This window comes from Danio aesculapii, chromosome 12 (genome assembly GCF_903798145.1).
Source record: "Danio aesculapii chromosome 12, fDanAes4.1, whole genome shotgun sequence".
Taxonomy (NCBI): domain Eukaryota; kingdom Metazoa; phylum Chordata; class Actinopteri; order Cypriniformes; family Danionidae; genus Danio; species Danio aesculapii.
The window spans coordinates 34,860,790-34,879,060 of record NC_079446.1 but is presented as its reverse complement, the minus strand read 5'-3'; the positions used below and the strand labels follow the sequence as shown (position 1 = coordinate 34,879,060).

Below are 18,271 nucleotides of genomic sequence, written 5' to 3'. Positions count from 1 at the left end.
CGCTTACGTTTTTACCCAGGAATGCAATACTTAGTTCAACCACTAGGTGTCAAACTTACTACCAAACGCAAACATATCACTGATTAAAAGTAGATGTGAATGCATCTTCACAGAATACAATGAACAACAAAGCAATAATAAGCTTCTATAAAGAAATAAAGTTAGTAGGATTGTAGGTTAGGCTTAGAGGCAAGATAAAGCTCCAAGACTCTTGAAGAACTCCGTCATGAGAAATTGACAGTGACAAAAGAACAGTGGGTTACTACACAGCCTGAGGATTCAATGGCAGGAACTGTGATAAAGCATCAACTATACAGCCGTTTTTCCAACCTTGTGACAGTGAAAAAGCACAATGTAATGGAACCGTCTATACTCCATGACCAACATTTGTCAAATAACGCCACTTATTATCATAACTATGAAAATTTAATAGACACTTGATTCTCTGGATGTACAGGATTTGTCAGGCATGACCGAGTAATACATGTTCAAAATTGTTTTATTTTAAAAAGATAGATCCTTTAACTTTCATGAAGTTAAAAGCTTTGTATTGGGTTAAAGAGCTGACCTTTTGTTACTTTATACTCAAAATGACATTGTTTTCAATTAAGAAAAATCAATTAAATTGAGACAAGACTAAGCCCACACGGAATCTGCGTGCTCAGAATTCCGCAGATGTTTAGCCCATATTTAATTTAGCTTATTTACTTGTGTAAATCTAAATTTATTCAGTTTTTTAATTATAGTAATATTGACTAATATGAAAATGTTCATCTGACTTATGTACAATGCAGTTTGTACAGTAATATTTTTTCTTGTAGTAGATATATTATATGAGACTTGCTTTGTTTACCAAATTAAGTGAATATAATTGGATTTGCAATTTAAACATTATATAAAAGTTAAAAAGGTATTACTTTTTTCAATTTCATATATTAAGGTTTTATATATGATACTCCCAAAATAATTCAGCAGAAATTCGCAGATTTTTACCAAAATTCTCAGCAGAAATGACAAAAAACGTCCGCAGAATCCGTCTGGCCCTGGTCATGACCGAAAGGACAAGATCTCGGATAAAAGCGGCCGAAAGGAGTTTCCTAACAGGGTGCACCCTTAAGCCTGGTTTATACTTCTGCATCGAGTGATCGGCGTGACCCACGGCACATGCCTTGTGTGTTGCCGTGCATTAATACATCTGCACGCTGTTTCTGTTGCTCTGCAATAACACTTCCAAAACGCTAGCTGGCAGTGAGGATTTTGTTTCTCTGTGTTGAGATTCTTCGCTGGTGTTTTGTTTTATTTTGAACACTACCTTAATGTACAAGTAGCTCAAACTCGCTCATTTTGAGGCTGGAACCGGCGGACATGCAACAACTTTAATCACAAGGTAAACACAAAACAACAGTCTCCATCTAGAGCTCCTTCACAGGACTCCACACTTGTAAACACTTGCTGCATCGAGCTCGCACGACTCTCACCCCCGCCCCACCAAATCGACCAATCACAGAGCTTGCGCTACGTGTTGTTGTGACATGTAGTTAAATTTTTTGAGTGGTGCACGTCGGCATTGTCGATGGCCACGGTGAGGGCTATGCGCCCATGCGTAGGCTGTGCTGTAGCATACGCTTGACGTAGAAGTATAAATAAGCCTTTATAGATAGGGTGAGGAGCTCTTCCCCATGGGGAAGAGCTCAGAGTAGAGCCGTTGCTCCTCCACATCGAGAGAAGTCAGCTGAGGTGGCTCGGGCATCTGTTTTGGATGCTTACTTAGGGAGGTGTTTTAGGCATCTTCCACCATAAGGAGGCCACGAGGAAGACCCAAAACACGCTGGAGGGACTATGTCTCTCTGCTGGCCTGGGAACGCCTCGGGATCCCTCCGGAGAAGCTGAAGATAGTGTCTGAGAAGAGGGAAGTCTGGGGTTTTCTCCTGAGACTGCTGCCCCTACGACCCAGGCCCAGAAAAGCAGATGAAAATAAATGAATAAATTATTAAATGAATTAAACAAAATTTGTCAATTTTGTTCCATAACGGTGTTTAGAAAAAAAAACCCAAGCAAATACAAGTAATTCATTTATTTACACTGTTTAAAATACACAAATACGGTGGTAATACAAATTCTTACAGGACTGACAAATTGGCATGACTTCCACAAAAAGTGTGTGGAGCCCAAATCAGCTGTGGGCTTCAAAATGAGGGAGAATCAGATGAAAATATTACCCAGGAAGTCGCCAAAGTCCCCTTTATAGATGACGAGGGAACGAGATGACCAGACCAGCTTTCAAGGTGCATTAGAAAAGCCACATCAGTGCTGGAATATTTCAGAAACGGGGAAAATCAATGAACATCAGAGCAAGACTTTGATTCCTTTTCATCCTTCGCAAACACAATCATCAATTCCAACAAAATCATTTCATTACTTCCAAAACACGATCTGAGCCTTCAGAGCACAAACGTCCTCAACCAATCAGTACGTAGCATGATTCAGTCCATCAAAAAAATCTAATAAAAACTTCCTCAAGGGTCAAAGTTCATGTTCAGAACGCACGAAATCCCCAAAGTCTGGCACTTCATTGTTGTGGCTTAATGAAAGAGTGGATTAAAAAAGTAACTGGTGTCAGCTTTCAGAATCAAACCATCTGCGGTCATTTCATAGTCCTTCTAAAGACTTGCGTGGAAACATTTACACAAATATTTTACAGTTATTTCACAGCTTGGAAACAGAAGACGCACAAGAATGGGGGAGGGGGGGCAGTATTGTACAGTTAGAGAGATCAATATAGCAGACGAACGAGTGAAAACCAGTCAGTTTGCAATGAGCGATGTGTGCTGAGAGTTTGGCCCCTTTGCCGTTCGTCCGCTTTACACCACCAGCTTCACCATCAGAAAGGAACCTCATCAGCTACTATTAAAAGGTATGTTAAAAAATAAATACATTGAGTAAATAATAATAATAAAAAATTGGAGTGAACCCAAACCAACGTCACCAAATGGACTCGTCTGTTGCCCAGGGTAAAATATAAAAAGAAAATTCAATATACAAAGAAACAGAATAAACGACCCATTTAAACCTCACAGACGAAACGTTAGCCTCGAGAGAACCAGAGAAAAGTTGTGCAGCGCTGAATGTGAAGAAAAGTTGCAGAGGATGAATGTGAAATGGCTGGCTGATCCAGGATCTGATCGCTCAGCCCACTGGTGTGATTTCACAACAGGCCGTAGCTCTCATGTCCACGAGAACATTTAAAGAGAGGAGAGAAAATATGAGAAAGTATGAGAGAGAAGAAGAAAGCAAAAAGAGGTCAGGTTGGTTCTACACCATTTTGGTTTGGTCAATAGAAGAGAGACTGACGGCTCTATCTATAGCTGATGATGAAGAGCTGTCAGTCAGCCGTGTGTAGTAAGGTTGCCCATCCATCGTGCTCCATATTGCAAAGTGGAGGCTTCTGGGTCATGGAGACAATCTGTCAACAGCAACGAGAAAAAGGGATGTAGTAAATGATGACTGCCATTAGAGTCTGGTAATACCTGACGATAAGGTCTCACATGTTGACACTGGTTAATGGATTACTCGTCATTGCTCACTAACAAGCAGCAAAACGTTTTTACAGCATTTATCACCATTAAACTAACATGAAATTTGTACAGAATTTCTGACATTGCAATAGACTGACAACTTGAAAAAAAACTTGAAGGAATAAATGACATTTACATTTAAATGCTTATGTAACTTGTCATTTTTTGTATCTTTAACATACATGGATCCTTCCCATTGCTCTAAAGGTGGCTTTTGTAAAAAAATAAAACAAGTGTTTTTATTACATAAATATTCGTCATATCTACTACTTTTGTTTGTGCAAGACAAAATAGTAGGGTTGCACCGGATCGTCCGAAAATGCCGTTTTCGACTGAAAGAGAAAAACTAAAATACAAAACAAAAATATGAGCCAAAAAACAGAGACTTCTTTTTCAGTGCACTGATTTCACTCAGTTAATGCAGTTAAACCCATGTATTTCAACCAAAATGCAAGAACAGTGGAGAGCACTGTCAAATATCTGTGGTCAAAGTTTAAAACAGCTTCATTTTCTGCTCTGTGGTTATTCCGCAAATGTTCTCATGTTTGCACATGCTCACTGAAGTCCGCTCAAAAAATGCACCAACAGGAGCTTTCCATATAATACACTATTTCCTGCTACTGTATTGTCATGGCAACACTGGTAAAATGACTCGGGACTAAAATAAATACAACTTCACTGTCAATGAAATTTTTAATGAGCATAATTTAAGTTACTGAGTTAACTAAATAAAGTCTTACACATTAACTTTTTATTATTTAATAAAAGAAATAAATATTACAATAAGCATTTTTTGGTTTCAGTTTTTAGTCAAGTGCATCCAGAATTTTCATTTTCGACATCCAAACAAAATAGCTCCCATCACTGGTATAGACCCTTTTCACATTTCTGGGTTTCTCAGTAGCAGAAGTAGTCATAGTTGGGTAAACTTAGAGCGTAGTAAATGAGTACAACAAATATTTTTTACAATACTATTAGCTCAAATAATAAAAGAAAAATTTTACTGTCCTGTCCCATAGACGCTACATTAGAAACAAGTGGTAATTTGTTTTTTGTAATTTGAAGCAAAGACTACATAATGCATACATAAATACATATAAATGTTCATACGTTTATAAAAAAAATTAAATCAAAATATTAAAAACTGTCAAGGACTTAAGATGCTGATGACCTTTAAACGTGTCATAACAGGCTTGTGAAAAAGAGTCCATTTATGATAGTTTGCATAAGATTCACATTAAAAAACAATGTACAGCTAACACAAACTAATCAAACTCACTTGGTGCACCTGCCTTCACACAAGGATGTGAGGAGCATCTACTTGCCGTGGTGATCGAAGGGAATGCTATTCTGGGGGTGAAGAGAGAGAGAGAGAACATTACAGCCTTTCACCTCCACAACACAACCATTTGTGCACCAACACGCCACTTACCCCTACCTATAATCATACTGTCTGTCATAATCATACTGTCTGTCATATTGAAAATACAAACTCAAAGACTTTCAAAAACAAAAAATGCATATTTTATCATTTAAATATCAAAAGCATCCCACAACAGTTTCAGTTAATTAATTAATATTAAACGTTACGCTAAATGTCAGGAACAAAATCACTGCCAAAAGCATTGAAATAAAAAGCTTAACGAATAGCAATAACTGAAAAAAAATATATACATTGAATTAACAACTGCTTGCATTTTAGTGACGTTAATTGGCGGGGTTTGTAATTTTAGGTCCTGAAATTAACAGCTGTTTATTTAAGCTGTGAATATTTCAATTTTATTTCATCCTTTAATTCAATACTTAATTTTAAACTTCCAGTTCACTTCCAAAATATTCAGTTCTGTTTAAAAATACAAAGTATGTTGGAAGTGAAATCTGGAAGCTGAATATGAAGTGTTGAATTAAAAAGACGAAATTGTGCTTTAAATTGAACTAGTCACAGCTTAAATAAACAGCTATGTTCAATTTCACGACCTTTAATTACAAACCCCGGCAACTCAAGTCACTAACATGCAAGCAGTTGTTATTTCAATGTATAATTTTTTTTTTTGCTAGTGCTATTCAACAAGCTTTTTATTTCAATACTTTTGGCATTGATTTAGTTTTATATTAAGGTCACTCATCAGAAAGTGTAACGATCGTGAGAATTAAAAGATCAATAACTGCAAACAATGGAAGATATTTAATATGGTATTTATTTAAATAATTTTAAAGTTTAGATACAAGACCTGTACATGTAGTCATTCAGAGGTAACATGCAATATATGTTTGCCTCTGGCAGAATCTCTTATCAGTAAAACAAACATCAAAGCAGCTCATCCAGAAACAAGACTAGCAGCTTTTCTAATAAGATTTATTAAGGATTTGACTGCTCTGCTGAAGGCCATCATTAGGGCCGTATGATGTCTGTGATGCAGAAAACACAGACACACAGTTCTTTTTAAAAACCTAGCAGTTTAAACCGGAATGTCTACATCAAAAGTAGTGCTGTAGAGTTCAGCAAACTGCAATATGCACGGCTGTCTGTGATTTCCAAATCTAAAGAGACTTAAATATGAGGTCTGCATTTTCTGCATGTCTTTCTGAATGGAATATTTCTGAATATTTATCTATGCATGTATCTGATCTATTTTGAGAACATACATGCATGACCTTTATTTCCAAAGCTAGCATTTCACTGTTTTATGTGAAAACCTTTATCATCTACACATGGAAACTCACATTATCTCAAGGACAACCCATTAAAATAAAGTCTGGTTTAAATATTAAAATGGAGACAAAAATATGGAAAAAAATAAATCCTAAAAAAAATAAAAGTTATTAAACAGAAAAACACAAATTCAGGAAAAAAGTGTTTAACAAAAACCACAACAAAAACACAAAACAAACTACAACAAAAAACACAAAACAAAACAAACTACAACAAAAAACACAAAACAAACTACAACAAAAAAAACACAAAAACCACAACAAAACACAAAACAAAACAAACCACAACAATAAACACAACAAAACAAACCACAACAATAAACACAACAAAACAAACCACAACAAAACAAACCACAACAAAAAACACAAAACAAAACAAACTACAACAAAAAACACAAAACAGACCACAACAAAACACAAAACAAACCACAACAAAAAACACAACAAAACAAACCACAACAATAAACACAACAAAACAAACCACAACAAAAAACACAAAACAAAACAAACCACAAAAAAAAACACAAAACAAAACAAACCACAACAAAAAACACAAAACAGACCACAACAAAAAACACAACAAAACAAACCACAACAATAAACACAACAAAACAAACCACAACAATAAAAACAACAAAACAAACCACAACAATAAACACAACAAAACAAACCACAACAAAACACAAAACCACAACAAAACAAACCACAACAAAACACAAAACCACAACAAAACACACAACAAAACAAACCACAACAAAACACACAACAAAACAAACCACAACAAAACAAACCACAACAATAAACACAACAAAACAAACCACAACAAAACACAAAACAAAATCACAACAAAAAACACAACAAAACAAACCACAACAATAAACACAACAAAAAACCACAACAATAAACACAATAAAACAAACCACAACAAAAACCACAACAAAACAAACCACAACAAAAACCACAACAAAACACAACAAAAATCACAACAAAAACACAAAACAAACCACAACAAAACAAAAAACCACAACAAAACAAAAAACAAAAACCACAACAAAACACAAAACAAAAAACAGCATTATGAGCATGGTTTATACCTGTGATGTGGACATGCGGGAAGTGTCTTGTCGCCCTGTCAGGTCTGAGGATGACACGTTTACTGGGGCGCCACGATGAAGCCGCATGCTGACCTTGCGTTCGCGCTCCATCCCAGTGACCGGTCTCGGAGAGGATGTGTTTGCTGTCAAAAGGAAGAGAGGACTAATTATTTCAGTATTTCAGGTACTTAGGAAGAGAGCAGCTGGACAGACTGTTTACCTGTGTGAGAGGTGGGTGTGAGTGGGGTTGGTGGAGCACCGTCCTGCGTGGGCCGGGGTCTGCCTGATGCTGCCGGGATCCCTCGAGCAGCAGGATTCCTGCTGTGCCTCATCCGCTCATCCCGCTCTCTCCTCTCACGGTCTGCCTCCTCTGCTGTACGGTTAGCGCCCTGACAAATGGCAAATTAATTAAAAATGATTCACAAAATTGAAAGCAAACAGTTTCTTCATAATAAGAACATATGAATCATCATGTAACAGAAGATAAACGTAATGATGCTGAAAATACCTTTGCCATCACAACAATTAAATACAGAATATTTAAAATGTTTATATTTCACAGTAAGAGTTCACGTTTTTGATCAAATAAATAACTTCAGTTGAGAGTACAAGTGACATTAAAAATAAAACATAAATAAAAGATTTAGCAAAACATGTTTTGAAAAAACGGCCCAAAATGCCCTGAAAAACTATAACTACAAGTCTCTATTAATTGAGTAAAAAAATGGATTCAGCAGTACATTACTAGTATTTAGGACGTAATCGATCAAGCATATAAATTAGTGATATAAAGAATTACAATTTAAACTTTTTGTAGACATTGCTCCATTTGAATATAATCTGATATTTGAACTTAGCTGATAGGCCCACAAGGACACCAGGCAGATTTTTAGCCCATCGTTGAGTCTATTTATTTACTTGTGTAAAGTTTTTTAATTAATTTCAGTAATATTATTGACTAATATGAAAATGTTCATATAACTTATTTACAATTTAATTTGTAAAGTAACATTTTTTATCTTTAAGTAGATATATTATATGAGAACTGGCTTTGTTTAAAGTGGATAAGTGGATCTAATTGGATTTGCATTGTAAACATTAAAAGTTAAAAAGGTATTATTTTAAGTTTAATTTAATATCATTCTGCATAAATTTGCGATTTTTTCACAAAAATTCTCAGCAGAAAAAGCAAAGTAAGCAGATTCTGTCTGGCCTTTCTGATGACATCTTCAGAACTACGGTTTAACAACATGTTAATTCTATACTGCATTTAAAGAGTTGCTTGATCATAATTATTCTGTAATATTTAAAAACTCAGAAATCCATCTACCACCTGCACAAGCAAAATGCTATACCTCCGCAATAAACACCCAATTATGCATGTATGATACATGATTAGGGATGCAACGATTAACTGATTTCACTATTAACCATGATTTAATTCGTCACAGGTTATTAAGAGTAAAGGCTTCTCAACACTGCATTTCTGCACGGAGCAAAACTGCTGCAACTAAAAGTTATGCCAACAGTGCGCTAGTTTAAAGTTCTGAGCTTGTACACAATATGCATGCACACTAGATTAAAGGCTGATTATAACTATGGCTGAGGCTATTAACTAAGTGGCGTTCACAATCCCATCTTTTGCGCGTGCAAGTTCGTAATTCCAAAGGAGGAGTACGGCTTGGGTTCGCATATTGACAGCGACTTAATCGTGATTTCCAGGCAGACCTAGTTAAAAGAATGCCGCGAATGCACCAGTCAGCTTCATACTTTGTATGGAATATACACATTTCTGCTCCAAAGAGAAAAAAAAAAATACAAAATGAAATACCAAACAAGTTTATAACATAGTTGATCAAAAGTGCCTTTCAGACAGATTCAGCAGCCTTTGACTACATTTGTTTGCTTTAAAAGGGAAATACTCCGGTAACATGTAGCTTATATTTACATTAGACAAGTACTGTTTTTTATTTATTCTTATTTTTATTTATTTATTTATTGTTTTGTCATAATGCAAATTAAGGAATGCATTATAATCGTGATAACCGCGATTATTCTTCAGACTATAAACGTACAACCAAATTCTATAATCGTTGCATCCCTATATATGCATCCCTATATATGATGCATTTCTAATAAACCAACACAAGCAAGCAACACAAATGCAATAGTATGAGCAGAAGACCATCCAAACATCTACTTACAAATTTGAGCATGTTCCAATCAAACACGTAGTCATAGGAAAAGCCCTGTCTGTGGAAGAGGTTCCTGAAGAGTTGCCTCAAGTACGAGTAGTCTGGCTTATCATCAAATCGCAGTGACCGGCAGAAGTTGAGGTATGTGGCAAATTCAGCTGTGGGGCAGATAACGTACTTTTTAGGCACCATTTTCAAGCACAAACAGATTTCAACATACACAACACAGATTTAAACATACATGGGTAGCCCTTGCAGAGAACTTCAATGGGAGTGGACATTTTCTTTTCACTGATACGCTCATACTTCTGTCTCTTGGTGGCGGCTTTCAGTCCCTGCCAAGGCAGTGAGCCCAAGTTGAAGTACATCAGCACATAACCAAGAGACTCCAGGTCATCTCTCCGAGATTGCTCTGTAAAAATATATGAAGGATGAAATGCAAGGATATATATCAAGGATGAAATGCTAAAGTACAGTGATTCATGAACAAGCACAAGCATCGACGCAAACATGCATGCACAAACTCTTCTGGGAAATGCTAAAAATATACATGCATCCTCTTGAGCATGAGTGCACACCGATGTCAAACAGAGCAGTGATTTTTATGCACAACCTTCTCTAGGGTTTAAAAAGAAAAAAATATTCAGCAAGTGAAGCAAAGTGCCTTGATTGTGCCAGAGGTTTAGAGGAGAATGGAGATTTGATCATGCTGATAGAAAATTAAAGGGAAACACCAAAAATGAAAATTCTGTCATCATTTACACAATTTTTACTGGTTTAACAGCTTCTTTTGTTACATTTTGAAGAATGCTGAAAGCCTGTGACTATTTACTTTCATAATATTTGTTTTTCCTTTTATGGATGACAATGGTTTATAGTTTTCAGGTATTTCGTCAAAATATCTTCTTTAGTGTTCAACAAAATAAAATAAAAATTCACAAAAGGTTTGGAATAACTTTAGGGAGAGAAAAACAGTTCAGGCTTCTGGTGGTGTATTGATTTGGGTAAAACTTTCTTGGCACACATTTAGGTCATTAATATCATATTTTGAAAACCTACAGACTAAATGCAGGGCTCGAAATTGCGACTATTTTGGTCGCATATGTGACCTCAAAATATATTTGGGAGAATTTGTGTGAGTGCATACAATTGTTGTTGTGCGACCAGTTTTTACTGCAGATTCAGGAGACATTCATGCAGAATGCAACTTTGCATAGGGCTTTTCCTATGACTTTGTGTTTGATTCGAACTTTGCACCTAACTTCGCCAAATGCAGCACCCAGAAATGGTTTAAAACAGTTGTCATGTCCACTTGCTGTAGTTTCAAGAGTTCACACTTAGCTGATAATCAAGCCCGGGGCTCCCTCCCGTTAGAAGGGCATGATGGTAGTTTGAGCTCAGGTAGGTCTAGAGAACTCCCCTGCTTGGCAGAGTGCTACCAAGCAAAAAGGTTCATTTCGAGCCCTAAAATGAGTATTGTTGTTGACCTAGTCCATCCCTTTAAAGTTTAAACTATACAAATATAGACACACAAAACAGTCAAATTAACAAGCTCTTTAGAAAGACTGTGTTCTTACCAATGCCAAGATGTGTGTTGATGGATGCATAGCGCGCAGTGCCCGTGAGGTTCTTGTTCTCACGATAGGGAATGTGCTGGTGTGTTCGTGCATCACGATATTTCTTTGCCAAGCCGAAGTCAATTATGTAGACAAGGTTGCCCTTCTTTCCCAAGCCCATCAGAAAGTTATCAGGCTTCACATCTCTGTGAATGAAGTTCTTGGAGTGGATGTACTCAATGCGGCTGATCTATTGGATGCAAGGTATACAAAAAAAACAACAAAATGAGGATTACAAAACCATAACCAGTGTACCGCAGGCAAATGAATTCTGTATTTTGACTCATACCATCTGATCAGCCAACAGGAGGACAGTTTTCAGGCTGAATTTTCTGGAGCAGAAATTGAAGAGATCCTCCAGACTGGGGCCGAGCAACTCCATCACCATCACGTTATAATCTCCTTCTGCACCACACCACTTTATGGTAGGGATGCCAACTGCAAGGGAAAACACATAAACATCTAAGTACACAACCTAAAAAAGCCTGTACATGCTTACTGGCATGTATGAAACATTTCATTAATTACACTGACTTATCCAGCTTCCAAAGCTTTAATTTACTGATGAAATAAAGCCCTGTTTCTCATTACCTCCACCCTGCATCATCTTGTAAATCTTGCTCTCGATATGGAGCTGTGGATGCTTTGTCTTCACACATTCCAGTTTGATGGCCACTTCCTCTCCAACTGAAATGTCTGTGCCTGGGGCAGAGCGAGAAACAGAGAAGGAACAGAGCCATTAAAACAGTGAATGGGGTCAGAACACAGCCTGAATGTCCAACAAACTGACATGACTGCAGATCATGATTAATTGACTGAATAGTTTGTACAAGCACTACTGTAAGTTTGATCAGTTTAATGCATCCTTACAGAAATAAGTAGTACTTTTGGAAATATTCATTATGTACTGATCCTTGTGTTCTTCTACACCTTAATGACTGCACATGGGACAAGCCTTCTTAGCTATTAGGACTTGCATAAAACATGGTTAAAATTTGAGGCAGTGTCAGTCATAAAAATAGTATTTACGTAAAAATGTGAACATTTTTCAACTACACACACTCAAAAATGTGTAATACTTATGGTGTTTTAAGAGTCTGTGATCTTACTACATGAGCACATACACATCAACACTCAGAAACGTCCCTAAAAACCATTTAAAAATCTTGATTAATTTATTTCATTACATTATATTATTTAAAATATTATAATATACATTTTATGGACATGACCTCAATCATTTTTGGTGATGCAATATATTTCGCCCATTAGGGCTGTGCAACTAATCGAAATTGAATCGCAATTTAAAAAGTTGCAATTAGCTAAAAAACAAAACAAACAAAAAAAACCAAGAGGCTGCGATATAGAATATACATGTACCATTTAATTTCCCACACACAGAGCAAATGTGTGACTGCTGTCTATGTGTGACAGTCTTACTAGCCAATTGAGTGAGCACACGCTTGTGGTGCCTAATCAGAACTTTTCAATCTGCCTCTTATCAGCCATGTTAGTTTGCTGAGTGTTCTGTATTTTTATAATTACTATTTTTTGTTAGTATAATAAGACACATTATCTCCCTAATTTGAGTTGAACTTGTTTACAGAAAAATAAGGTCATTCTGTGTGCTTACTGTTTGCTCTAGCGAAAAATGAGTTCAATTTCTGAATATTTAAAAACAAATCTGAATAAAACGTTGGAGTAAGGTAATATTTTTTATTATTATTGAGCTGAAGCTTGACTACAAAACGAAATTGCAAATCAAATATCTGTCAAAAAAATTGCAATTAGATTTTTTCTCCAAATCGCACAGCCCTATTGCCCATACATAAAAACCAATTCTAGCAACATTTCAGCTGATTGTGCAATCTCTCTCTCTATTTGAGGTGTCAGTGTCAGTATGGTTAAAAAAACAAACTATTTTCTATAGTATTTACTACAATTTACTATAGTACATTTTCATGTGTGTGTCTGGCAACTGAAAATAGATCTGGTAGCAGATATCACAGCCTCTGCTACTTTTTACCTTGCACTTCTTTGTTAACATTTACTATTATCTATTTGTTTATGATACATGTAGGCATGAGCCAGTATAAGATTCTGACGGAATGATAACCTTGGATAAAAAGATCACAGTTTCATGGTTTTGCGGTATTGTGATTACTGCTCTAAAATATGTTCTTTTTTAAATGTCTGGGTAAAAAACAAACTTTTTCCCTTTGAACACAACATATTTTATTTTAGGAAACATTTAAAATATTTTGGAACAGTAAACATGTCAGGCTAAATCATTCAAATGAATTATTGACTTCTGCGGTCTTCATTTATTTCAAAAACAGATTTTTTTTGAACAATTTAAAACGGTATCTTTGGAAGTCTTTTCTGCTGTAGATACTGCTGTCCTAAAAAACGAAATACAAAAAATACACATAAAAAAAATTGTACTCATACTTTAGGAACGGTATTGCAGAAAATTTTGACGGTTTTAAAACCTTGACTATTCCAAACCGCGGCATACCTTGAAAACGGTTCTCGTCCCATTTCTAGATACATGTTTTCATATTCTGGTTACATTGACTAATTATTACATTTATAAAATGACTAATTAAATGAAATATTCTTAAGAATAAAATGTTATTTGGAAGATTGTACTTGCATTATGATGCTATGATGGTGTCATTCTGGCATTATATAATGAGTGGCATAAAATGGTCTTAAAATGACAATAATATTGTTTAATCACAATATATTTTGATAAAATATATCTTTCAAGAAAAAATTTATATCGTGACAGGCCTAATAAAGTCAAATATTTATTAATTTATTATAAATAATAATTAATAAATTAAAAAAAACAGCCCTCATTGTGAAAAAGCACACAGTGGACTTTAAGCAAAATATCATAATTCGTGTTCAACGGACAAAAGAAAAGACCGTTTTGGAACTGAAATGGCTATCCACGTAAGCTTGAACAGAAACTTAAAGATTCGTTCAGCTGGTTTCTGAGATATTTTAAAAACAAACAACAGATTAATCTTCTATTCTGTTGTTATCAAAGAAACCCATGTCTACACATAACTTAATCAGCAAGCGGCCAGACACACATACAAACAATCAGCAGCACCACATGATAACATTTACATCAAATGAGAGAAACATTCAAATGAGGAGCAGGAACAAACCCGTCTCTGTCAACGAACAATGTAAACAAGGTGGTTCTGCTCTGGCTTCAGATCAGCTTTACAGCCTCGATAAAGAAACCCAATAATATGTTATGCAAGAGCTAATAAAAACAGAAAAGTGACTATCCAACAGTTAAACATGAACATAAAAGTGGATAGAAACTGCTGATAAGGTGTTCTTAAATGCAAATTGCAGCCCAATAACAAAATGAGATCTCCATTTTTGGTGCTGAAAGATGAAGGGAAGTGACAGATCTGGCATCCAATCTACATGCAACATCACATCATAAAGCCAAACCATACGCTGTGAGGTTACATAAAAGCTGATGGAAGGAAACCAGAAGTGAAGAGGAGGGGGACAGTCCTGGGTGATTCACACACCTGAGGCCTCCTACGATGCCAAGTGATGCAAATGTAACGGAATCCCAGGAAAAGAGGAGAGGTAGTAGACGAATGCATTTTAACACTGACTGTTTGATCAGATCTAAATGCAGTAAGCGCCGTAACAGGATGTAACTAGTCCAATCTGGTTGGGTTCGATCTTCTAAACATCTAATAGCAGATGATTTGATTGCATTTCACACATGATTTGAGTCATGTGTTGAAGACCTTCCTTTAGCACTGCCTCAACAACACCTATGACGTTTATGTATTATTGGAAAAGGCTTAATTACATTGACGTACCAAAGCGTGGGTGCTGTTACGAAATAAATGAGCAGATGGAGTTTTACAGTCTCAACACACCCACCAAGCCCTGTTGTCATACACTTACAGACTGAAACAATCCCATCTCTGCTGAAAAGCTTTGGGATAAAGGTCTCACCACACTTTAAGGTGATCAACATCCCTTTGCAAACACTGTCAAAACAAAGGCTGATTGCATTTGAGCTTGACATCTGGAGGTACTTTGATTGGTAAACATTCAGTTGACTGGTTTCAACTCAATTAAAATGGACTATGTTAATAAGATAAGGCTAAAACGTGCATAATTTACTTTATTGCCTGAATTTAGAGAAGAACGGAAGGTTTTGATTTAAATAAATACAAAACAAACCTGATGAAGATGTGTCCACATCAAAATAAAATAACAAAAGTGTCTTCTATAAACTTTTATTGACCCAAATATGCTTGTCACTATTACACTGTAGGGTTGCACGGTTTACGGGTACTATGGCAGTATCGTGATACTATGCCTCCAAAATACTGGCGGTGGCACTTTAGTTTGTAAACGGTAGTATCGTCATTATCGGTCTATCTAAAATACATAATGTTGCATGTGGAAAAGTCACTAAAATGCTCACAAGTTTAAGGTTGCAAACTGTAGAACTCACGCCTTTTATGGTAGCCTATTGTACATTTTCAGGCGCTTCAGTTCGAATTTGAATCAGTTCATTTCTGCTCCTGTCAATATGATTTAGTAGCTACAAAAACCACAACCATCTCAATTCTTACCTGATAAAACTGAAAAACAAAAAACTAAAAAACAATGGATACAGGAAACATTGAATCAATTTTTGACTATTACATATGGCCTAATGTGATTGGAAAATTTCTTTTTTGTAATAAATTTAATTTGATGTAATTTGTATGTTTATTTTTTTTATGTATTTTTGATAGTCAGTTATCTACAAAATAAAAAAAACGAATACATTTTAGGTGATGTGACGTGCAAAAGCTTTTTTCAATAATAAGGGAATCATTAATTCAATTTAAGTGGGCATATTATAACATAAAATATAGTATTTCTGACAATTTTCTTTATTTCATGGATTTGAGTTATGAATTACAGTATCGCAACACTAGTATCACGATACTTCAGCTGGTCTAGTATCGTACCATTATTTAATAGCATCGTGACAACCCTCCACTGAATGACAATTTATAGATCATCTTCTGCAAATTATGCTTAAAACAATGTCACGATTATGGTGCTCTCAAAATTATATAACAAGACAACTGAAAACTAAAACTCATAAATGTGGGCTATCAACTAATTAAATCTTCTCTTTGTTTTTTTTATAACTGCTATTTTAAGACAAATTTTTATTTATTTATAACTGCTATGTCTGTCAATACTATAAAAGCAAATAAGGATCCTTGTTTGATGCATCTATCCCATATTGCAAATCCAAAACAATGCCCCTCTACTGCCATCAGTAATTTCTCTAAATGTTAACCATAGATACTCAAATGATCAACAACATCCTGGTGTGATACTGATGCTCTCAAGCATGAAGGCCATTTAGCATGTAAATAAAGAGTTCTTCAGGTTCGAGACTGTTGCTCCCTGACAGATCCATCAATCAAAATGGGTTCATTAAAAACACCATGACCCTGTGATCAAGACAACTAGACAGCATGAATCCCACAGATCTCTGATAGTATGACCATAACTGCATCGACCAGTTTGGTTGAATGTCCATTAGAGGCTGATTCACCAAGTCAGGTTTGGCCTTTTGGGTGGTTCAGGTTCAGTAAAACCTGTATGGACAGGTAAGATTCATTCAGAGTTTACACACAAGGGAGGACCTGTTTGGAAATGAACACCCAGTGAAATGACTCGATGTACATCAATTATTGTGATGTGTCATATCACTCACATCAAAGTTTGATGTCAAAAACCACAATCTAACGGTTAAATCTAACACCATGAAGTGTCAAAAACATTCATTATATGAGCTTCTTCTTTACCAAAACTTCTTTAGCTCTGAAATACGTTCTTGTCATGGTTATTAAACACGATTGTTCATGCTACAGACAAACTATAACGAGTCAATATTTGGAAATACGCCTGTGACAGTTACAGCTGGTAGATAGATATAAAACATTACAGCTTTTTAGCCGTGTCGTATTATTGACAGCTTCAAGACAACAGTGTATGTGAGTGTTTTAGTTCATACGTACCTAAATAAATGTCACCAAATGATCCACTTCCAATTTTTCTGCCCAGTCTGTATCTGTTTCCAACTCGTAGCTCCATTGCTGTTTATCGGTTCTTGCCGAGCGAGTCGCTGGATAGACTTTCAGGTTAATTTCTATTTAACCAGACGCTGTCAGTGCTTAAATTCGACTAAACGCAAACAAATTTAACTCGTTATTTAACTGCTACAATCCTATATATCTTTATGCGACCCCAACCCCCCCGAATCCCTGAGGAAAATCCGGATTCTTCTGACGGAGTTCACTTTTCACCATTCCTTTTTTAACGTATCAAAGTCCGAAATGTCACAATTTTTAGATCAGGCGAAAGCTTAGAGTCTGTAGATTATGCTCCCGTAGGTTTGGTCATCGTTTTCCCCAAGGATAATGAAGATGGAGATGGATTTTACAAGCGGACCCCCGTCGCAAGAGCTGTCACGGGCCTCGTATCTCCTGTGGTGAACACGAACGTAGCGCTGTGACGTCACTTCCCATTGGCAACGCCTCGCTCGCTCGGCACAGTCACGTGGGAGAAACGCTGGATCAGTTTCATTAGGTCAGTCTCATTAACTGTCTCGAACAGCAATTAATTCATTATTTTTGGACATCTTTACATTCGTCCCAGTTAAATCTAATTCACCAATGTACACGGGTGAGTACAGAACTCTGATACTGAGTTGTGTGAACGCGTATGAACCAAAGACTGTGATAAATATAAACTAAATGGTATTTATTTTATTACATTGATGCATTTGGCACGCTGAATAGACAGTATTGCACATTTAATCCAACTAACATGTGCAATATTGTTGTAATATGTTCAAATCACATAACGAGATACCAGTAGAAAAATAATGTCAAAATAATAATAAAATAAAATTAAAGTCTATTAACTTGTATATAGCATATGCATTATATTGTGTATACATGTACTATTAGCGTTAACCAGATAAAAACAAGCAGAAATATAATAACAGA

The 18,271-nt window shown here is 35.9% G+C and overlaps 1 protein-coding gene across 1 annotated transcript; it reads right to left on the bottom strand.

The window, feature by feature from the left end:
- Nucleotides 1–2,059: 2,059 nt before the first annotated feature.
- Nucleotides 2,060–17,774, bottom strand: csnk1db (casein kinase 1, delta b). Its single transcript, XM_056470058.1, has 10 exons — nucleotides 17,279–17,774; nucleotides 11,784–11,894; nucleotides 11,482–11,630; nucleotides 11,154–11,382; nucleotides 9,818–9,988; nucleotides 9,586–9,734; nucleotides 7,602–7,770; nucleotides 7,382–7,524; nucleotides 4,855–4,925; nucleotides 2,060–3,463 (listed from the first exon to the last, which is right to left on the bottom strand). The coding sequence occupies exons 1-9, from the start codon at nucleotides 17,352–17,354 to the stop codon at nucleotides 4,893–4,895; spliced, it is 1,230 nt and encodes a 409-aa protein (XP_056326033.1). The 5' UTR covers nucleotides 17,355–17,774; the 3' UTR covers nucleotides 2,060–3,463; nucleotides 4,855–4,892.
- Nucleotides 17,775–18,271: the final 497 nt, after the last annotated feature.

Coding starts and splice junctions, on each gene's coding strand:
- csnk1db (XM_056470058.1), bottom strand. CDS start 17,354: ATGGAGCTACGAGTTGGAAACAGATACAGACTGGGCAGAAAAATTGGA. Junction 11,631..11,783: donor CAAGATGATGCAGGGTGGAG/GTAATGAGAAAC, acceptor TTTCCCTTGCAG/TTGGCATCCCTACCATAAAG. Junction 7,771..9,585: donor ATTGGAACATGCTCAAATTT/GTAAGTAGATGT, acceptor GCCATTTGTCAG/GGCGCTAACCGTACAGCAGA.